The sequence below is a fragment of the Fundulus heteroclitus genome, chromosome 24 (assembly GCF_011125445.2).
Source record: "Fundulus heteroclitus isolate FHET01 chromosome 24, MU-UCD_Fhet_4.1, whole genome shotgun sequence".
In the NCBI taxonomy this organism is placed as follows: Eukaryota; Metazoa; Chordata; class Actinopteri; order Cyprinodontiformes; family Fundulidae; genus Fundulus; species Fundulus heteroclitus.
Window position 1 is genome coordinate 7,086,450 of NC_046384.1, and position 22,938 is coordinate 7,109,387.

The 22,938-nt window shown below is 39.5% G+C and overlaps 1 protein-coding gene across 3 annotated transcripts; it reads left to right on the forward strand.

Annotated features, from left to right (window-relative positions):
- The first annotated feature begins 4,673 nt into the window (after positions 1 to 4,673).
- LOC110367665 (vimentin) lies at positions 4,674 to 21,826 on the forward strand. 3 transcript variants are annotated; one of them, XM_036128246.1, is made up of 17 exons: positions 4,674 to 4,838; positions 6,697 to 6,859; positions 9,182 to 9,525; positions 11,982 to 12,042; positions 12,624 to 12,716; positions 14,311 to 14,454; positions 14,916 to 15,041; positions 15,127 to 15,347; positions 15,424 to 15,467; positions 16,175 to 16,242; positions 16,514 to 16,560; positions 16,645 to 16,676; positions 20,205 to 20,287; positions 20,496 to 20,530; positions 20,612 to 20,652; positions 20,856 to 20,926; positions 21,526 to 21,826. In XM_036128246.1, exons 2-17 carry the CDS (start codon positions 6,716 to 6,718, stop codon positions 21,532 to 21,534), a joined length of 1,563 nt encoding a protein of 520 aa, XP_035984139.1. In that variant the 5' UTR covers positions 4,674 to 4,838; positions 6,697 to 6,715; the 3' UTR covers positions 21,535 to 21,826. The 3 variants fall into 3 exon arrangements, with proteins under 3 accessions (XP_035984139.1, XP_035984141.1, XP_035984140.1); XM_036128248.1 differs by having other exon boundaries at positions 20,615 to 20,652; XM_036128247.1 differs by having other exon boundaries at positions 20,208 to 20,287.
- Positions 21,827 to 22,938: the final 1,112 nt, after the last annotated feature.

Sequence of the window (22,938 nt, forward strand, 5' to 3'; positions counted from 1 at the left end):
GTCTGTGTGAGGAATGAACAGGGCTCTCTGCTGTTTGGAAATCTACCCATTGCGTTGTTGTGTGTGAGAGCCACTGATCTCTTTTTATTTACTGGATTGCTGATTCGCTGTTGGTAGTACACGTCGCTGTGAAGCCACCAGCCGCCATATTGGTACTCCCTATTTTCCCCCAGTAACTAGGGAATATGTGCACTACAGCATCGAATAACGAGGATTTTCTCATGTTCAGGGTGGCTTAAGACTTTTAAAATGTTAACTGCCATATACTTTCATGCTGTGTCTGTGCGTTAGCCTTTAAATCTGACATAGATTTACAATAGAGGTAAATTAATTAACCAATTTAAGCACTCTAAACAGCTTCAGTTTCTACACTAGAAAAATCACATAAATTTGCAATATACACACTCAATTGTACATGTATATCTATACATTACATACACAGCGTGTGCATGCACACACATTTCTGCATAATAATAATATTGCAAAAAGCACTAAACAAATTACCAAAAACATGTTTTTTTTTCTCTCTCTCTCTCTCTCTCTCTCTCTCTCTCTCTCTCTCTCTCTCTCTCTCTCTCTCTCTCTCTATATATATATATATATATATATATATATATATATATATATATATATATATGCAAAATATTTCAGCACCTAATTTCCTAGTAGTTGATAGTGTTAGAACATCCACTGACTGTAAAATTACCTATGAAATGTTTTCACAAAGCCAGAAAACTGCTTGTTGTTGCAACCAAATCCTATGGGATTCTGTGAGAGTAGGGAGTAGCAAGATGGCGGCCAGTGACTTCAGTTTTTTGGGCCAATCAGCACTCCAGTGAATAAATAGAGCCCAGTACTGAAGCTATAAACATCCCTCTGACTTTTAGACTAAATATGGTAAAATACAGTTTCGGTCTCAAGAGTATTTTTATTACTACGGAAGTCTACAATAGAAACACCACATTGTTCAGCAAAAGAATCTGGGGTGACGGCAGCCAGGTCAATATTTCTTTACATAATGTTATATTCTGCTCTATTTCTGGTCCACTTCTCTTACTGGCTTCCATGTTTACAGCGGCCATATTATTGCATGATATATACAAGGACTGGGCTGTGCTAAGGTTTGCAGTCCCACACATGAATGAGAACTTTCAATCTTTGTACACCCAGCTGACCAATGAACTGAAAGTCATTAAGCAATTAATTTCATATCGGCACCAATGATTCTCAAATTTATGTGGCGACAAATCAGAGGGAGAATAAAGTGCGTAAACCAGTGAAAAAAACATCAGACTAAAATGTTGTCTTCTGTTGTCAGTGACGCATGCTCACACCTTCCCCTTGTAAAGCTCAATATAGATATTTGTCTAAAACAAATTTAGATGAATTGAGGAGAAGACATTTTAAAACATGACAATGATTCTGATATTTTTTGATTGTGTTGGAACAGGGGAAGCCTACCTTGATTTAAGAGATATGCTGCTGAATTATGTACCTATCAAACTGTCTGTGATGTAACTGACAAGTTTCTGTTTCAGCCTTTTGACTCGTTACCATGGCCCGGAACGCACCGATCGTCATGAAGCAGCGGAAGTGTTGGCTACTCTCCCATCACAACTATGGGCAGAAAAATCACACAGAGGTGAGATTAATTTCATGTGCTCCGGTTTCGTTTCAGGTCACTACGGACTCTCCTGTCTGGGTGAACCACTACCCACATAAATCTTAAGCAGAGGAAGGGATTGCTGATACCATTGCAGGCCTCCTGGCGGCTGGAGTTTTAGCACCCTCTGCCTCAGCCTGGAACACACCTATTCTTCCAGTGGAAAAGAAAACACCAATGGGTGATCATGAAAACTTTAAAAAGAATCTTACACATTTGATAATCAATAATTCATTAATGTTAAATTTAATGGATGTGTTGACATAATTGGGGAATATTTTTTTCAAATAGTTGCAGTTACTGACATACTTATGGTTTTTAGTTTCTATTGGTGTGTTTTTAGGTCTTCTGTGACATTGTGGACTGTCCGATGCGTTACGGTTGCTCGCTGGTGAAAGTGGCTATAGCAGCAAAACAGTGGAAATGCACATGAAAGATAAATTATCAGCAAATGTTATGAGGAAGCCATCTGCAAGCTACAGTTGTAGTTCTGAATGACAAAAATGACTGTTCAGGAATAAATGAGGACATTGTATCATCTGTAAATTGGTGATCATTATAAAAACCTATAAAACAAAGCTTTTAAATAAAAATAGGTTCTTTACAACATTACCGAAGCTGTTCTGGTTTCTGTCTGAACATGATTCCAGAGAACAGGATCTGGACATATTTTCATATGACCTAAATATGAACTAAATCTAATGATACAGTCTAATTATAAATCTAATGCTACAGTCTACCTATAAATCAGATGTAAGAAGGTTAAAAAAAGATTCTGAGTTTCTGAGCTAATTATTAATATAAAGTTTCTACTCTCTCGTGTGTTCAGGAATGCCAACAATCAGGGCCCACCTTTCTCTGACACTCACCCGTACGGCCCACACATGCATTTCTGAAGATAATGTTCTGTTATGCCTTAGGCTCTTCTGGCTTTAGGAGTTTAGGTTGTTTTTAACCTGTGTGACAGTTTCGCCATCAAAGATTTCATTAGTGAAGTTTAAATACCTACCATGACTCACAAGCTTTAAAACTTCCCGCAGCCATTTACTATAACATTTTAAAAATGTCTCTAACATCATTGTGTAAGAGTTCTAACTGCCTCTGTTATTTTGTTTCTTCATTGCACTCTGGGCGTAGTCCTAGCTGTCAAACAGGAGGCCTAACATGTTTCTCTAGAATATTGTCCGATACGCAGATAAATGTTGTTGACTTATGGATGTAAAACAAGGTCTAAAGCAACACTTATCAAGGTCCTCAAGGTCCTCACACCTAAAACTAACAAAAGTGACAGGAAACTCAAAACCAAAGATATAAAAAGAATTAAGAAAAGTTTGGAAAGCAAAGTTTTAAGACGTGTACACAAATTACAACATTTCTAGAAATGTGTTTGTAAAGAACAAGGCCATAAGTAACTGTCATTTTTTCATTGATAAAGTAATCTGACTAATAAACTTTTCTAATTTCTGGAATGAGGTTATGTCACTTAAATTTTTTCTACAACTTGAGGCAACTTTTTATGAGCGAGCTCTCATTTTTTTGTAGTGCAATGGGAAAGCAGACCGAAAGAGGAAGAGGGATTCAGATATAGGAATACCGATTGGTTCAGAAGGCTTAAGTTGTGCTGGTCTTAACTCTGATTCGCCCACAGAAATAATAGATCAACAGCAAGGCACACAACGATGCAGGAGAGCCTTTAGCAATTCAGAAAGCATAGGAAGCTGAACGTTTAGGCACTATTATGTTCGCTCAAGTCAAAAGTAAAAGGGTGCCGTATGGAAAGATGAACAAACGCACTGTTAGTTGTGTTGAGTGTTGTTTTAGATTTATATTGAATGGTCAGAAGTAGGTCAAAGCTTTCTTTGCTACTTGTTGTTTTAGGTTGTGTTTACAACTCGGTCTCTTAGTTTTCACTTCACCAGCGGTAACTTGAAGTACATTCTACCTGCCAGTTGTCAGGACTGCTATGGCCCCTAATTTAAATTTTTGTTACAGTTTTTGAAAAGACCAAGGAGGTAACATTAGACTACAGGAGGTCCAGGAAAACTAAATATGCTCCTCTCTGCATACAGGGGGAGGCGGTAGAGCATGTGGACAGCATTAGGATCTGGGGCATTCCCATCTCCTCTGACCTCTCCTGGACTGTGAACACCTCCCACCTGGTGAAGAAGGCCAACGACTCTTCTTCCTCAGGAAAATGAAACGAACTGTACTTTCCTCTAAGCTGTAAAAACTTTTACATAGCTACACATTGAGCGTTTTAAGTCAGCATATTTGTGTGGTATTGCAGCTCTAGTGCAGGAGAGGAAAGATTTTGTACGGGTGGTGAGGACAGCACAGGGGATTGTGAGATGGAGCTTAAGCGAAAATTCAAACTGAAGAAACTCTATTGCCTACCTCCATCAATCAGAGACTCATCCGCCTCCGACACAAGCCAATCAGCTTTGAACTGCTCCTCCTCGAAGCCAATCAGCATCCTGGGTTCATCTTAAAAGAACTCCACATCCTCGTCTCGGCCTTCTGCTCAGCGAGCAAGCGGTGGCTGCGCCGTGTCCGGTTTGGACTCTGTTGACCGGTTTCAACCCACCTCCATCCCCTTCTCCACCATTGTAGCAAGCTTCGCCTGGCTTTCCTACGGTCCTCCTTCAACCTCGTCCCTATCAGAGTGTAATTCTTCCTGGACTCTTATGGAATTCCCTGTCACTCCTTAAAACAGTCCGGCAGAAGACCGCCATGCTGAGCCTGGTTCTGCCAGAGGTTTCTTCCCATAGGGGAGTTTTTCCTCTCCACAGTCGCTTCATGCTTGCTCATCATGGACAGTTCATGCAAACCTGTGTTTATCAAGTTGGACATCTAGCTCAAACAGATCATCATATGGACTGAACAAACTTTATTTATCTCCACTCTACCACCAGTTTCAGGCCCGGGGGGAAATATCCCTATTCTCATACGCCTGCTTATGCATATTGAAGTATAATTCAGCGTGAATTTTCCCTAAAAATATTGTTTCAATAAAATTCTTCTAATTGCCTTTTCTTTCTGTGTGAGTTTTTCAGATTGAAATATTGTCGAGAGGATCTAGACGTGGTCTGTGCAGCAGGAGCCCAGAGAAGGACCAGACGTATTGTCACAGATCCCATCCACCCGGGCAATGCACTGTTTGCCCCACTTCCATCAGGTAACAGCTTCAAAAATATTAGTTTAAAACTAATAGACTCAGAAACAGCTTCTTTCCAAAAGCTGTAGGGGCTTTAGCCCCCTGCTGACAAGTTTCTGGTCTGTCACATGTTAAAACATCCATCCATCCATCCATCCATCCATCCATCCCTAGGCTAGGTAGGCACCAATGTTCACGGTTATAGTGTCAGAAGTCAGGTTCCCCATCCATTTTGACCAGAATGGAGAGGAACATGTTTGAAGATAAAAAAAAAATCATGTCAGCACAAACTCTTATACTATTATAGCCTAAAAGTCCACAGGACTGGCAGCAGCTGTTTTTGGCTCTGGCGAACCGGCTTTATTCAGTGACACATATGGAGACGCATGAGCAGTTAAAAAAAAAAAAAAAAGATTTTAAATCAGCGCCCCAAAAGCAGTTTCCTATAATCTATCATATCATTGAAGAATGTGCGCCCCTTCAAGCTGCAGGCGCCCTGCTTGCTGTGAGAAGGTGCTGCAGTCCTGCACACTGCACAGAGGCTGACAGGCTGGAGGCCAAATGAGACGAGTAAAGGCCCTGAGGAGGAACGGTTCACCTCTGGGCCTCTCAAATGTACCGCCGGCAACAGTTCTGCGGGGATCCACTCTACAGTGCAGCTGTCTAATGAAATTAATGCAGCTTTTCAAGACTAGCAGTGGCTAAAGTCAGTCACACCAAGGCAAGGGATGGCCAGGGAGGATCCCCAACTGGCCGGTCTGTTTCAGGCTGAACTGGTCGATGGTGGAACTTTTTTTCTTCTTCTTCTTTCTACCCAATGATAAAACGCAGCCGTGGTGATGCAGTAGGGTTCTCACCCCGGGAGTAATTTGATGTAGAACTGGGCACCTTGAATTCATGCAGTCAGCAATGAACTCCTAGGCATAAGAAACTATTATTGAGTCAATTATGAAGACGTGCATCTCATTTTTGTATAGATCAGTCATGTGAGCAATGAAACAACACTTTAATGTAGAATAGACAACAAAAAAAACACATAAAAAATAGATACGAGACAGATAAGACCTATATTTTGTTTGCTTAGGGCAATTCTATAGGCTGTTTGTGTCGTAACATGCAACTGCTTTTTACTTAGGCAACCTTTAGTAGGAAAAGCTGTTGTCAAACTGGAAAACAAAGCCTGAATCATTTCTCTGGAAACTGAGACAAAGAGGAGGTGAGGCAGACGTGAGAAACCAACTTAACGCATTTTATGTTGTGCACTCAGGATCACTTTAACCGTTTTCACTTAGTGACACGTCAAAATGCAGTCACGCTTTCTAATAACCCTACTTTCAATTGAACTCAAGCCAGAACCAGGATTTTCACCAGTTGTATGCAATTTAATAAAAGTCTTTTCTTTAAAGAAAAATCATATATTTGCTTCTGTAATGGTTCCTTGTCATAAGTGTCTCATGATCTGAAGATGCAATAAATGCATGGAGCTGAATTAGTTTTAATGAAGTTTACAGCATGAAACAAACAATCTACGTTCGTTGTTTTTAGTTGGGTGACATAAATCAGTGCTTCTCACTTTGACCCAATATTGCTGTAGCAAATATTTTCAAATGTTTCAAAATTCTAAACAAAGACATGAATAATCTTTGCTCACATTTCCTTAATAACAGCTAAAGAACTGATTAATATGAATATATGGGAGATTTTATTATTCATTATGTAGGTTTTATTTGCTTTAAGTAACAGTTCCCCATAACTGAGGAGAAAGTTCTTTATAGGGATCAGTGAGAGCAGCAGGAAAGAAGTCCCTCAATTTCCTGTAAAGGAGCTATTTCCTGTGTGAACGTCATCACCCTCTACTTTCTCTTGTGCAATATTCCAGTGAAACTGACAACCTGACAATGTTCGGGGGTGTGACCACCGTCTGTCTGCATAAAAGGAAGCAGAATTCATCCATCAGGACAGGATCATTTGGATCAGCTGATAGAAAGATGGATCTTCAGCCTGCAGAGTCTCTCTCTGAAATCAGCTTTGACCACAAAACGGTAAGATTGGGGCATTTTCTTCCCAACCATCCACTTTATTCCAACTCTGTGGTCTTAATATGAATTATTAATAATGAATTAACAACAAATCAATTGTTGTAAAATGGAGAAGATAAAGCTGCTTTATGAATTGCTTTCTTCTAAATGTGATCATGACTGGAACATGCTAAGTCTGTAAACGTACAGTTGGAAAAACCCACATATCTCTCTATGAATTCTGTTCAATTTATAAATTAAACAGGTAAAGTTGCCGCGAACACAGAATGTTGCAGGTTAACATAAAAAGGTCTGAAAAATAACAAAAATCACTCAATGCTCCAAATGTATTATTATCATGACTGACGGTTTACATGTTTCTATATCGCTGTGTCAGCAAACTGCACTTAAGCTGAAATATTTATAACTAAAGGATAAAAAAAACGGAGGAAGAAGTCAAAATCCTTTGGTAAAGAAAAGCATATTGTAAGCAATTTGACGTGTTTTTTCCCCATTCATATACACTTCTCAAAAATATAAACGAAACACTAAAATAATACATCTTAGATCTGAATAAATGAAATATTCTCATTAAATACTTTGTTCTTTACATAGTTGAATGTACTGACAACCATATCGCATAATGGAGATCAGGATTTTGAGCCACACTTAAAATTAAAGTGGAAAGACACACTACAGGTGGCTCCACCTTTGATGTAAAGTCAAAATGAGGCTCAGTAGCGTGTGTGTCCTCCACCTGCCTGTATGACCTCCCTACAACACCTGGGCATGCTCCTGATGAGGTGGAGGATGGTCTCCTGAGGAATCTCGTCCCAGACCTGAACTAAAGCATCCTCCAACTCCTGGACGGTCTGTGGTGCAACTTGGTGTTGGTGGATGGAGTGACACATGATGTCCCAGATGTGCTCAGCTGGATTTAGGTGTGGGGAACGGGCGGACCGGTCCATAGCATCAATGCCTTCCTCTTACAGGAATTACTGACACACACCAGCCACGTGAGGTCTAGCGATGTCTTGCATTAGGAGGAACCTAATTCTGTTCCTCCCTGCACAAAGGCGGAGGTAGCGGTCCTGCTGCAGGGTTGTTGCCCTCCTACGGTCTCCTGGTAGTGCCTCCATGCTCTGGATGCTACACAGACAAACAGCAAACCTTCTTGCCACAGCTGGCATTGATGTGCCATCCTGGATGAGCTGCACTACCTGAGCCACTTGTCTAGGTTGTAGACTTTGCTTTTTAAATCACACAAGATTGTTTGAAACATAAAAAGCCTAACCTAAAATCAAAAGGCAGTTTTCAACTGATTTAGTTCATTAAGGGAATAAATATCTCCAACAATGGATTGCTTAAAAAAATAAATAAATAAAAGATTTTGAAGTAGCTTAGTCAAAGTCTGAAGTAAATTAGAGATTCTCATGATGGGAAACCCTTAATTGTGGCTAAATAAAACAAATCATGCCAAGCAGAATGGGTGAAAGTTCCTCCACAGTGATAGAAAAGACTTATTGCCATTCATCACATTTTGACAGCATTTGTTGCTGCTGATGGTGGAACAACCATTTGGTTCAGGGGCAATTACTGTCAGGATGCCCAGGGGTTTGATTGCTTGTTGTAGCTCCCTAGGGATTCTGCTTATGTTTGCACCTTAATATTGTTTATTCTTAGATCCCGGTTTCTGTTGTTAGTTTAGTTCCTGTTCAGCATTTGTTCATCATGAGACATTATTGTGATTAATAGATTCAGCTCCTGTTTTAGCGTCTGTTCTTTAATATTTTCTGTTGTCTGTTAGATCTGCACCTTTGTAATTTCGTAGTTTTTTTTCCGCCCCATGTCTGGCCATAATCTTGTTCCCTGTTAGATTCAGTCTTCCTCCTGCTTCTGCTCGTTCTCTGCCCTCCTTACAGATGTGTAACAGTGTCTCATGATCTGAAAATGCAATACATGCACATGGAGCTAAATTAGTTGAAATGAAATTTACGGTATGAAACAAAGAATGTTTACGAATTTATGTGGAAACGTTACACAGGGTTTGAAGAGCTCCAGGCTTTTGAGTGGCAATGGAAAAGGAGCTCTTGTTAAACCTGTCTTTTATGGGGCAATGAAGTCAAGGCTCCACATTTCTCTGTAACCTGCATGTGTCTCACTAACAACAAAAATGACGCCGTTATGTGTTGTGTTCAAGATAAACATTGACCTGGTTCTGTGTGTTTCTGTGGCAACGTCTCAGTGCCCCCAATGGGCCTGGCACACCTACTACAGTGTTTCCAGTGGTGCTGCGTCCCGTCTTGTGTGGACGCACATTGACGTTTAACATTGTTCCTCTTTCAGGTCGACATGTCCTCAAACATGGACGTTAGGAATGGCTTTTCTTCTGAGGAGTACAATATTTACTCCAGAATTGAGATGGACTATGACAAGTATTCAAGCATCCACAGCTCAGAAACCGATAGCATAAAGGAGCTGAATAATCGCCTTGCCAATTTTGTCAAAATCAACCAGACCCTGGAGGAGGAGAACCGATCGCTGAGGATTTCCCTGGAGAGTTTTAAGACCATTAACCATGAAAGCAGTTATGTCGGGTTCAAGCAGGAGAGAAAATGTATAGCTGAGAACGACATGCTGGAAATTGAAAATTCTAATTTAAAGCAAAAGATCAAGAGACTGGAGACAAGGTGGGGTAGCAGTAAAAGGTTGTTTCTTGTTTTATAATAGATGAGCTCAAAGTTTTTCATTATTGTGAAGCGGAACTTAAGCAGTAAAAGGTTTCTAATCATTTCTGCAAATACAAATGTGAGAACCGTGCGGTATTTGTATCAGGGTCACCAACTGTTTTTCCACACACCTTTAACCGTAATTCCAGCTGCATGGAGTTTTTGAGTATCTCTCAATAAGCCTTAAACATCCGAAGACGGAGGTTTTAGCTCAAAATTTGCAAATACCTCGATTTCAATCAGACTGAAGGAACTCTTGACACAGTATTAGTTGCTCTTTCAGCCAAAGGGACACTTTGATCAAGCTCATTGTGGGTGTTTTACCCTACTGCCACGCAGAGAAGTCATTATTTCTTCACTGAACTTTTTGGCTGCAGAACAAGAATCTGCTAGCTGATTGATTTCTCTCCTTGTAGCCATAATCTTAGCTTCTGGCCTCTACGTCTATGTTTCCCTAAAGTAACAAAGTAAGCTCACTTACTTTACTTTGCGCACTCGGGGTTGGAGAGCAGCTTTGTGGCCCAACTGAGACTTGACTTTTGGGACACTTTTCGGAAGTGAATTTTGACACAGGATGTTGTTTTCCCATTTATTCCCTGCCAAACAGGAGCGTATACACGTCTAAAATTAGAACTTCAATCTGATTTAGATGTCACATTATTATTGTGAAGCCTTACCAGACTGACTTTCGCTCTATGTAATTCAGTTTGGCTGGCCACGCTACCGCTGCACACCAGTTCAGTTTCAACTGGAGTGTTGGAAAGAAATTTCCAACACTCCAGCCATGAAAGCCATGAATGACAAAAAAGTGGTTTTATCTCCAGGAAAGGAAAAGAGTAGCTCAGACGTTCAGGTGTCCCATCGATATATACAGGGGTTGGACAATGAAACTGAAACACCTCTCATTTTAGTGTGGGAGGTTTCATGGCTAAATTGGACCAGCCTGGTGGCCAATCCTCATTAATTGCATATTAAACCAATAAGAGCAGAGTGTGAAGGTCCAATTAGCAGGGTAGAAGATCAGTTTTGCTCAAAATATTGCAATGCACACAACATTATGGGTGACATACCAGAGTTCAAAAGAGGACAAATTGTTGGTGGACGTCTTGCTGGTGCATCTGTGACCAAGACAGCAAGTCTTTGTGATGTATCAAGAGCCACGGTATCCAGGGTAATGTCAGCATACCACCAAGAAGGACAAACCACATCCAACAGGATTAACTGTGGACGCAAGAGGAAGCTGTCTGAAAGGGATGTTCGGGTGCTAACCCGGATTGTATCCAAAAAACATAAAACCACGGCTCCCCAAATCACGGCAGAATTAAATGTGCACCTCAACTCTCCTATTTCCACCAAAATTGTCCGTCGGGAGCTCCACAGGGTCAATATCCACGGCCGGGCTGCTATAGCCAAACCTTTGGTCACTCGTGTCAATGCCAAACGTCGGTTTTAATGGTGCAAGGAGAGCAAATCTTGGGCTGTGGACAATTTGAAACATGTATTGTTCTCTGATGAGTCCACCTTTACTGTTTTCCCCACATCCAGGAGAGTTACGGTGTGGAGAAGCCCCAAAGAAGCGTACCACCCAGACTGTTGCATGCCCAGAGTGAAGCATGGGGGTGGATCAGTGATGGTTTGGGCTGCCATATCATGGCATTCCCTTGGCCCCATACTTGTGCTAGATGGGCGCGTCACTGCCAAGGACTACTGAACCATTCTGGAGGACCATGTGCATCCAATGGTTCAAACATTGTATCCTGAAGGAGGTGCCGTGTATCAGGAGGACAATGCACCAACACACACAACAAGACTGGTGAAAGATTGGTTTGATGAACATGAAAGTGAAATTGAACATGGCCTGCACAGTCACCAGATCTAAATACTATTGAGCCACTTTGGGGTGTTTTGGAGGAGCGAGTCAGGAAACATTTTCCTCCACCAGCATCACGTTGTGACCTGGCCACTATCCTGCAAGAAGAATGGCTTAAAATCCATCTGACCACTGTGCAGGACTTGTAGATGTCATTCCCAAGACGAATTGACGCTGTATTGGCAGCAAAAGGAGGCCCTACACCATACTAATAAATTATTGTGGTCTAAAACCAGGTGTTTCAGTTTCATTGTCCAACCCCTGTATATACGTTTCAGTTTGAAGGAGCATAGTGAAACTGCCAAAGTTTTTGCCCGAGTTTGCCCCTACTGGCGACACCGGTGTTGTGCACGTATGTAGGACTTGAGAAAAAGCATCAGCCGCTGCAACTTCACATGTCTTTTGTTTAGAGATGTAATGTCACCTAAGGTAAGAAAGCTATAAATATTGAAGTTAGCCCATGTTCTCTTGCTAAGGCATCTTATTAGGGTAATGTACATGAGTGAATGATAAATGTAAATGCATTTTTACTTTTTCTGTTATCCAGGCTGGACATGGAGACCAAAATGAATGTGGAGGCAAAGAAACAAATTGAGATTTTGCTAGATGTAAGTCCAGGGCAGCTGGTGTTAAACCCGTTGTGTCTGTTGAGAATGCCCGTATCTACACTGCTCTTGTTTGTTGTGCCATGTATTTTTATGTTATTCCGACGTGTAAAATTAAAATCACATTTATATCCTTCATGTAAAAATATGAAGAAACATTCATTAGTCTGCTGGAAATCGTTTTTTAACTTTAGTGCATGAACTATTTCTGTTAAAATTAACTTAATGTTGTCTAGCCTAAATGTTAAGCTTAATGCATCTCAACATGAGCTGTTCTGGGTCATACGTCTTGTAATCCTTTCCCAGTTTGGCTGTAAAAGCTGGTAAGCTAAGGATATAAATTGGGGGAAAAAAAGATGCTTTTATGTAATGTCACTATTTGGGTGGTCCATTATTAAAAAGGCTAATTCCCTAAATGTATTTTCATGTAGACATTCATTGTCTTGAGAATAATTCTAAACGAAGTAACAACTGCAAAAGTTTGTCCTTTTAAACCCAATCATAGCAACATTTTTCCGTTAGTGTCAAGTTAATGTTGTGAGTTTGATCATTTGTACACTGAGCTAGTTTTCCTCTCGTTACAGGACAATGAGGCTCGATCTCTGGAAATCCAGAAACTGAAACAAAATATCAAGAGACTGAGCGAGACAACTACTGTATGGCAGACGTGGTCGAAGGTCTTTATCCTGCTCTTCTTTGTTTTCCTCTAACTCCTGCTTTAATCAGGCTGAAGTACTTTATATATAAGCAGTGGAAGAAAATGACACAATTGGGTAACATTTGGGTGACCACTGGGCAGAAATGTAAACAGGAGGTCAAGCTACCTGATATATTACGAGAACTTAGTGCACAAACTACAAAAGCAGAATGCAGTACGTAAAACTACATCCGTCCATGGATCATGGGATCAACAGGCACATGAGGAGACCCAGACTTTTCTTTCCCATGCAACACTCTCCAGCTCAGTCTCGGGAACTCCAAGATGTTCCAAGGGAAACTAAAAAAAAAAGATAAAAAAATTTGCACGATTGTTAGGCAACTTGTATTTTTAAGGATTATTACTGAACTAGAGAGCTCACAGTCACTCCCAAAAAATAAACCTGAGAAAGGAAGAGAAAGGAAAAAATGAGGCAACTTTTAGTGTGCAGAAATATTATACAACTATAATATAAATATTTTCCCATCTCAGTTGTTGTTTTTTATGTTATAGGGGAAACTTTGTAGCCTCGTGAGACCATCCTGATCTCGCGAGCTTTCAAGGTTTCACTCGCAGATCAGTCTGGCTACTTTCCGTTAAAGAAAATTTGGAGCCGTTCACCAAACAAACGTCCAATCAGCGTTGGCTTTGATGCGGGTTGAGGTGTGACGCAATGAGAAGCGCGACAGTTCAGTCTAAAGAACATGGCGGCTTCAGCCGATGAAACTAGCGTTAGCGTGGCTATCGAGCAAGTTTTATCGGAATTACAGAGTATTTCTTTGCTGAGCTAACGAGCCTTTACCTGCAGCAGCAAGAGTAGCTTGGCTTGTGGTTGTGTTTTCGTCGTCGCTCTGTTACGAGCGACGACGAAGCATGTTGACGAGTACGTCATATGCTTCGTTGATCTGATTGGTTCATTTGGCCCGTCTATCACCAACATAGGCCAATCAGCTAACCAGTATTTTCGCCCCTTCCCAAAATTACTTCAACGGAAGGTTTCCAGATGGATATGCGAAGCAAATCTATCTGGCGGCGTCAGGTTAGAAACTTTGTACCTAAAACTCAAAATATATAACAAAAAAATCTATATATTTATGACAGCGAACAAAATAGCCGCCCTTTTACTCTACCCGAGTCACAATAAACCTCCATTCCATTTAGTTCACACACAATCAACTTTTTGTGTGGAAGCAATCACAGCCCTCCATGAGGACTGTTTTTCTTCGCCATAAATCTTCCGTTTAAGAAGGCCAACATGTTCTCAATAGGTCTTAGGTCAGATGAGGAGGGTCCATGTCATTATTTAGTCATCAATGGAGGATTGAGATTTAAAACTCGGAATGGTCTGAGCCGTAAACGTCAAGTAACGTTGCATGCATATTTCTGGCCAGCGTTTGCAGAGAGAACTCATACATGCATGGAGAGAACATGCATTCAGAAACGTCCACACCTGGGATTTCAACCTAGGAGCTTGTGGCTGCAAGGCAACATTGCTAACATCTAACTAACCGGTACTGCTGTAAATCCAATTGATTCAGACAACTTACTGCATCATTGTTCTTCTGCATACTCAGAGACAGGACGAATGGAGGAAGATCACTGGCATCGCTGGCGACACTGTTGATGGACCAGGGATTGACTTGAAGAAACTAAGGGATGAAATCTTTGCTGGTGCCGAAAGGAAAGTCACTAAGATTGAAGCGTTCTACAAATACAAGGTAAGAGATTAAGGTTTATATCACTGATATAAAAATGTGAGGTTTTACAGTAGAAACACAGAGGGACAAGTCAGATAGTGTGGTTCCCTTGAACTCTGCAAAATGGGATTTAAAACTGCTTAAAAACTGCAGATTTTTAATCTAAAAATATGAGACAAATTTATGTATTTACATTTATGTAATTGCTGGACCAAGAGTAGTCTCTTTAAACACAGGTTCTATTTCAGCCACCTTAAAATCTCTTGGTACAAATCCAGTCACTAAGGATGGACTAATTAGAGATAAAATAAAATGTAATGCTCTCCCAGGCAGATACAACAAAGAGATTCAACAGAAACAGAAAGTCACAAATAAGGTTCTCTTGAGATATAAACTGTACGTTTCTGTGTGGTCATTCTGGTGTGTCTTGGTCTGACCTGTCATTGATTGTAACGTTTAATCAATGATGCTTCTTCCTGCAGATGGAGGAATGGCAGAAGAAAATTAACGATAAAGAAACAGAACTTGTTGAAGCCCGTCAGCAGAACGAAAAGTTCTATTTACAGAACCAGAAGTACATCTGCAAGATCAAGTCCCTCACTGCCGAAGTTCGTAAGACACATTTCTGAAGTTCACTCCTCCCCTGCTGAGTTTACTAACTATTTATCTCTTATTCTTTCTCCAAACACCCAGATTGATGCCCTAAATGCCCGTATACACAATTTAGAGGAATTCCGCGGGGTTGAGCTAATAAGTTCTCAGGACAAAATCAAAAATCTTGAAAAACAAATAAAGACTCTTGAGAATGAGGTGCAGTGTTATTTCCAATCTGTCGAGGGTCTGAAAAGCACCAAGGCGGCGTTGGAAGCAGAAATTACTACCTACAGGAATCTTCTGGAAGTTCTGGAGAGCAGGTAATGGTTTAGAAAGATCGAACAAATCATTTTAGTTTCCTACAAGTTTTACTATTGTACTTGTGTTGTTTTACAGAATCAAGTCATCTGGGCTGAGAAAATCCCTTTACATTTCGGAAGGTAAAATGCTTGAAACCGGAACACAATGCTGAAAAGCCCCTGACCCAACAGACTAAAAAATTAGTCATTAACCTCATTCAGAAGACAGTTTTCTAATACACGCACTAACAGGAACTCCTTTCTATGCAAAGTAAATCATCAAAAGTCCTAGATGTCGCTCCTCTTCCATTATGACTCAACTTGTGCTTTCTGGGTCATCCATGGTACGACACATCACTTCTACAACAAAACATTTTGTTGTCCTGGTGTCCATGGCTGGCATATTCAAGTTAAATTCTCCAATTTGCTCAGTCACACACCATAATGAATTAACCATGGGTTATCCACGAAACACAATAAAGAACACAAAAAACTGAACAGCTAGAAAAATGTGACTCAAACTGAATATGAAGATATCCACATAAAAAAACTATATTAAAAGCTACATTAATATTGTATGCACTCTAAGTACACAGCAAAAGGTACTTAAGGGCTAAAAAATAAAGTGTATTTTGTATTATGTGTCCCCTTTAATGTCTGAAAACTGAGCTTTCTTATGTTATCTTACTATTCTATTTTTTTTTTAATATAACAACCAGTCAGTGACAAACTGCTGGAGTTCAGAGGGGGATCGTCATTGTTGCTTTTTCCAATTTCACTCAAATGTTTGGGGGTTTTAAAAGGTAATTTTTAAAAGCAATATATATTATTCAAACTGATGTTTTCAGGTTCTTTTGTATCAGAGATGAAGACCGAGATAAAGACTGAACAGTACCAAGCCTACAGTTCTCAGGAGGTAAATCATTTTCTATTGAACTATTGGACTAATGACAAGTTTTATGAACATTTTAAGTGTAAGCAGGACAGATTTGTTTTATTAGATATAGCTTTATATTTAGAAATAATAGCCCAAGCTTATGCTAGTTGAATTATCAAGATGATCAAAAGTTTTAAAACTTTAAGATTTAATACAATTAGACCAGATTCGTTAGATGAGCCATTTCCACTTATACTGATTGATGATGTTCTAACCCTTTTAATATTTTTGACAAAACTTTCTTTCAAAGGAGAAAATACTTTTGAAGAGCAGTCCAATTCTGCCAGGGGAAATTAGGTAATGTTAGTGCAAACAAACATAATATTGTGAGCCATTTTATGAAAAAGATTTAATAATCCTCTGCCTGATAATTGTTTGCAGTGGTTCCCAACTTGAGGAAACAGAGAACCAAGGTATGAGTTCCCCCTGCTGGTAATGTATGGAGTAAGGAAGCTGTCAAAAGGATGTGTACAGATTTTAACTATTTGTTTTGGTATTTTGGAAGTCAGAAAAATACTGTACACTAAATTCTGCTGTCATAGATGTGAGTCTAAAAGATATGGGTTAGGATTGTTTTTTTGTGAGTATGAATCTGAAAGCTTTGACTCCAAAGTCTTGTGAATACAACTCTAATTTCTACAACTGCAGGTCTTCACTGCTGTGTACACAAATTCAAGTTTGTGGGTATGAGTAGAAAAGTATTGAAATTACGTCACAAGGAGCCGTTATCAAACAAGGAGGAAGTCTCTGCAGCAGTCGTCACAGGGCATTTTAACATAAAATTACTTAATATACATTCCAGAAATCTGAAATTAATTTATAACTAGACATAGGTAATTGAAATATCTCTAATTGCATTCTGCAAAGTATATGTAAATGTCTGATTTACCATTGAGTTGTATTGAAGCTCCAATTCAACGTATCTACAAGAAATAACTTATTATCTAAAACGTATATTTCAGATATCAACAAGTAAATTATGACTAGTCATAAAGTAAATTTGAGGTAGTTTGCTTTTGTTTTGACTTGTCATGATTCTAATCAAAGATATCTCCAATTATCTTATTATTCAAGATAGCTCAAATGTATTTTTAGATCTTTGAAACCAAGATTCAGCTAGTGCATATTAAGTTGCAGATAGCTTGAAAGCAATTAACTAAGTTAGAGATATGTCTGTATGGTTTTATTTGTCTTTGTAGAGTGCCTTGAGATGACATGTGTTGTGAGTTGGGAAATTAAAATTTAATTAAATAGAATATCTTGAACACCTTTTATTCCTGATTTATTTTGTATATAATATATCTTTAATCATAATTCTGACCTCATAGAACTGCAGGGAACAGTTTGGACAGCTTAACGGTAGCATCAGGAGGTTTAACGCAGATATATATATATATATATATATATATATATATATATATATATATATATATATATATATATATATATATATATATATAGATAACTAAAGTCTGAGATATGCTGAATTGTAATGAGGCATTCCTCTAATTACGTCAGATTACTAAATTTAGAACAGGCAGTGCACCTGCGTTGCGGCCATCTTGTGGTTGGACAAGCTGTAGAGTGGTGAAGCAGACAGCTCTGTTCTGGATATTGCATCAGCAAATATAATGGTAACAATAAAACACTGCGGCTTCGGTGTCTGCCAGAGTGGCTCTCCATATGGCCATGGTGACCATATGAAAGGAGTTTTATTCATTCCCTTTCCTGAACCCTGAAAGAATGCAGTGAAATGCCATGATTAGGGTTAAGGTTAATCCTAACCCTCCTCAAAACTGTAAGCACGTCCCACACCGCAACACAGGATATTCAGACTACATTTAACGGTGTAGGCCATTGGCGCTTAGATGTGTGTACATATTTTTAATGAAATTATCAGGAGTAGGTGTTCTTACTTGTTGTTTCTTAAGATAGACTGTGACCACAGCAACAAAACGTACACGAACAAGCGGACAGCTGTGACGGACTCAGGAAGGGGGAGTTTTGGTTTCAACAGACAGACAGGTGACAATCTCATAACCCAAAGCAAATCTTATTTTCGTGAGGCATCTGCAAATGACCACAGAGCCGTTTGCTTTCTGAGAACGGGTTTAAAGGTATATTATGCAACCGGGGTTGATTTTCCAGCGAGGCTCCCCCCAGAGGGCGAAAGTAAAAGTGCACTGTCGTAAAGATGCTCAGCTGTTCTGGTTTCTCCATCAAGCCAGGCGCGGTTGTTTTGAGCTTAGCAGACAGGTGAACGCAACGAAAAGTGGAAAAAACGGCAGTACAAACAATGACTAACACAGTGAAAGTATGAACATCAGGGTTTCCCGCAGCGTTATCTTGGCGAGGCCGGAACATTCAAAAAAAAAAAAAAAAATTTTAAAAAAATTTTAAAAAACTCGATATGCTTGCATGTTTATTTGACGTTAACACGCGGTTCTTTGTTGCTTTTGCGCGTGCATATAGTGAATGGCAGGGCAAAAACACATGGAGTTCTCCCCGTAAAGCGAGACCGACTCTCGCGGTCTAGCACGAGACTTCTGAGCCTGTGGGTTCGGGGCGAGAGCTCCTGCAATTGCAAGTGCGGTATTTCCCCCACAGACCACCAGGGCGGCCGAGAAAACCTTTGTTCGACCTGAAATGACTCATTTAATCATCCAAAACGGTATGGAACACATTAATTAACTGAAAAATGTTGCATAGTATGCCTTTAATATTGGGTCAATCGACGTGACAGACGTGATTATCCATTAGCCAAATGTCCTCGATCTGTTCAAACAGCCCCGTGCCGACGTGTTAAATCTTCAGCTTAAACCCACAAACTGAGCGATAACGTAACGAGCCTCCTCTTTTTCTCCGCTAACAAAAATAAAACATCTCTATTTTCACATGTAGATGGTTGGAAATGAGACGGAGCGGACTGGATTCGCTCTCCTTGCTGCATGTGCGCTCCCCGACGCGGGGGGGGGGGAAATTCTCTTTGGCACAAGTGTCGTAGATACACAAACGCGGAGAACCAGCGCGATGAATCCACGGAGCTGATTAACATTAGGTCGAATGTTTGTCTATATTTTTGCCCGGGGGAGAACACTGCAAGTGGCTTGGCTAGGCCTAGCTCACATAATGACTACCACACAGCCCAATCATACTTCTCACAAAAGGAAACCCTACCTTTCCACTAATCCAGCTTTCTTTCCGCTGGTTAAGAACTTGCCCGTATCATCACTCTAACCCCAACGTTTCATTACATCACCAATGTCCTCCCACAGCTCCACTTGCTTCCACTTCAGTTCAAAATCCTTCTGTTAACATTCAAGGCCATTCATAACCTCACCCCTCCATATTTGTCTGACCTCCTCCCATCTCACTGCCATAGGTGAAAAGTGGAAAGGGAAAAGTGTTGCCATACCAACTGAAAAGTATCGTATCCCCCATTTCAAATCACAGCTCAAAACACAGGTGTTTTTTGACCACCTATTCTGAGAAAAGAGCCTTCAAATTAAATGTAATATTAGCATATTATTGAAACTTTGGACTCAGCTTTAGATTTATACTTACATAAAAACTATTCTAAGGCATACCATTTTTCAGACTCACATCAGAGCAGAATTACGTATTTGAATTTTTCCAAAAAAAAATTATTGAGATACAAATATGAATTATTAAAAGCATGTACGCATCTTTTTGACAGCTTTCTTATTCCGTAGTGATGCAGCTGAATACTGAGTTTAAATGACAGAACATGTCAACGTCCTCCTTGAACAACTAGCCGATTTTTTTTTTAGTTATTATTTACATGGTTTAGATCTGAGATGCAGATGAACTCATCCAGTCTTTTAAACAGGCAGTCCTAATTAATCTTCTAGGTAAAGACAAGAACAGCTAATATAAATGATTGTAATTTAGATTTTTGTTTTCTTATTATGATGGACCAGAAGGTGACCTGTCCGAGGGAAAACTGAAGGACAAACCTGAAACTGCCTCTGAAGATTCACAAGAGAAAAATCAGCCATTAGAGGTAAAACATGCTGCAGAAATATTAGACATATTGACTTGTAAAAATTAAGCATTAGAATTATAAAGATAAATGTTTGTGGTGACTGAAGGACAACAGCAACAACCTTTCCTCACAACTTTATGGATTAAATAAGCAACAGAAATTTAAAGAAAACTGGAATTCTTCACACATTTTTGTTTTTAAAGGCTGTTGATTTCCTTTTACCTAGAAATCTGAATTACAAGCGATGGAGGAGACTGAAAGGTAATGGTTCATTCAAGCCCACATCAGAATCAGTCTTTTCTTATCTAGTTTAACAAGTCTTTGCCTAAAATTTGTTTGCAGCAGTCCTGAACCAAACGCAGCCGAAGAACCTTTTAACAACGGTATGAACTTTCTTGCTGTTACCTGAATGCTTCAAAAGATAAGTTGACAGACCATGACAGAGTCCTCCGTTAATGTTTCGTTTTTTATTTATAAACAGATTTCAATTTTCATGTTCAGTCCTAAAAGCAATCAGCCTCCATACTATAAAAAAATTAATTGAGGAGGATGATATTAATCCAGTTTTTGTTTCCTGGTTGTGAAGGATCTGAGGACAGCTCTGAAAGTGAGGCTGAAGAAGATGAACCTGAACCTGATGATGCAGAGGGTCCAGAGGTAAACATGCTGCAGGTTTTCTTAAGTAACACTTTTGCCCAGAAGCCAGACAAATGTGTGAGACAATTTTATGTTGGACATCAACACCTTCACATAACTTAATATTAAGGTCTTACATCATTGCTCTGTAGTTGAGAAGAACACAAAAGGTTTGATTTAGGTTTAGCTAGCAGAGCAGGAAAGGAGCTTAATATCTCCTCAGATCCCTTCTCCAGTCCCCTGGGGGTCCCAAAGCAGTTTAAAATGATGTCAGTAATCTACAAAATAAACATGGACTTACACCCAAGACTATATTGGTTGGTTTCACACCAGATATTTGTCCAGTTATCAGAAGAAACCTTCTTCCAGTGGATGTTCTGTGCTGGCCATGCAAACAATTTATACCCGCTAGAGGGGCGATTTGTAGCTGGTTTAAAAATTTAAGGTTTGAAGTAACTTTTTACATTCTGGTCATCATCGGTTGTAAGGAAATGGTTACATTAAGCAATAAACTAGATTTATTTCAATTAGATCCAGGGATATTTTGTCATATTTCATCAGTCGGCTGGGATTTGAATGCAGAAAATCCTAATTTCTGTTTGTTTTCTGTTTACAATCAGGTGGATTAGCTCCAGGCTCCAGGCTAAACACCAGCAGGACATCTTCCCACAGTTGGTAGGAGACAAGAAGAGACGGGAAAACCTGCGTCCTCATCTGGGAAGCTCAACGAAAGCTAAATATAATGAGATGAAATTTATCAAGCTAAATAATCAAGTCTTCTATAATCTCTAGTGGTTTTTATTTACTGTTATTTGGTGTTTTCTTTATAGTGTTTGCTGAATGAGTCCAAAAAGCATGAAATTCACAAAGCATCTCAGATGACGTGCTTTGTGAATCACGCTGCAGCCTTCATGGGGAAAATTGGTTGAATCAATGTTTTGTTTGGGATATTCTGTTTATTATTTCTGACTAAACCAATCATGCTTTCAACATAGAAACGTGTTGTGCTTTTTTAAAGATGTTCTGTAGGGGGTATAAGGAGCTAATGCAAGAAGTGAAGAGGTCAGATCATCAGCGTAGAAACAAACACAAACCTTGTCAGGAACCTTAGTTTTAAAATAGTACATTTTAGACATGATGGACAGATCAATGCATCAGTGAAATCCAGCTTTTTTCATCGGAGGCTAAAATAAAAGCATCCAGCAGAAAGATTTAAAACAGTAACCCATGCCTTTGTTACAACTCAGCTGAATTACTGTAATAATTTGCACCTTGGAGTGAGTAAATCATCACGGCTTCACTTGGTTGCTACACAGCTTTTAACAGGAGCATGGAGGAGAGAGCATTTTAAAACTGATCATTTTAAACCCATTTGTTTTTAAGTCTTTAAATGGTGTTGCTCCTCCCCATTTTTCTGAGCTACAACACCTGCCCTCCATGTCTCGGTCCCTCGGATCAGACGCTGCTGGAGGTACCGAGGACACGGCTGAAGCTCAGGGCAGATCGGGCTTTTGCTCTTGAATTATGGACCACTTTACTGCTGCAAACTAAAACAAAAAAAACAAAAAAACAAAAAACAAAAAAAAAACTCTCCTCTAAACCTTTTTAAATTTGCTCTAAAGGCTGACATTTTCTCCTTGGATTTGGACATGGTATAAGTTGGTAATTGATTTTTATTTTCTTTCTTTCTTTGTTGTATTTTGATGTTGCCACATTTACTTTGATTTTATTTCTACATTTAATTCATTTTGTTTTAAATTCCAATGTTTCATTCATTTACTTTAACCATTTTGTTCAGCACTTTGGACAGTGCTTGCTGTTTTAAAAGTGCTTTATAAATAAAGTTGGCTCTGCTTTTAATACACACACTAGCAACCGGGGCTCCATCCAAATATCCTTAATATTTGCTCCTAGCCCTGGTTAAGAGCTTGTTGTAGCAACAACTTACTCATCACCTTATTAAACTGCTTTCACACAGGAATAAAGTGGAAAGATCAAACAAGAAATTAGATAATGTTACCACAGTTTGATAC

Bases quoted from the DNA above. Each gene is read 5' to 3' on its own strand.
- LOC110367665 (XM_036128246.1), top strand. From the start codon at position 6,716: ATGTTCGGGGGTGTGACCACCGTCTGTCTGCATAAAAGGAAGCAGAAT. The intron at 20,531-20,611 runs GTAATGGTTCAT...ATTTGTTTGCAG, and splicing joins GCGATGGAGGAGACTGAAAG to CAGTCCTGAACCAAACGCAG. The intron at 20,653-20,855 runs GTATGAACTTTC...CTGGTTGTGAAG, and splicing joins CGAAGAACCTTTTAACAACG to GATCTGAGGACAGCTCTGAA.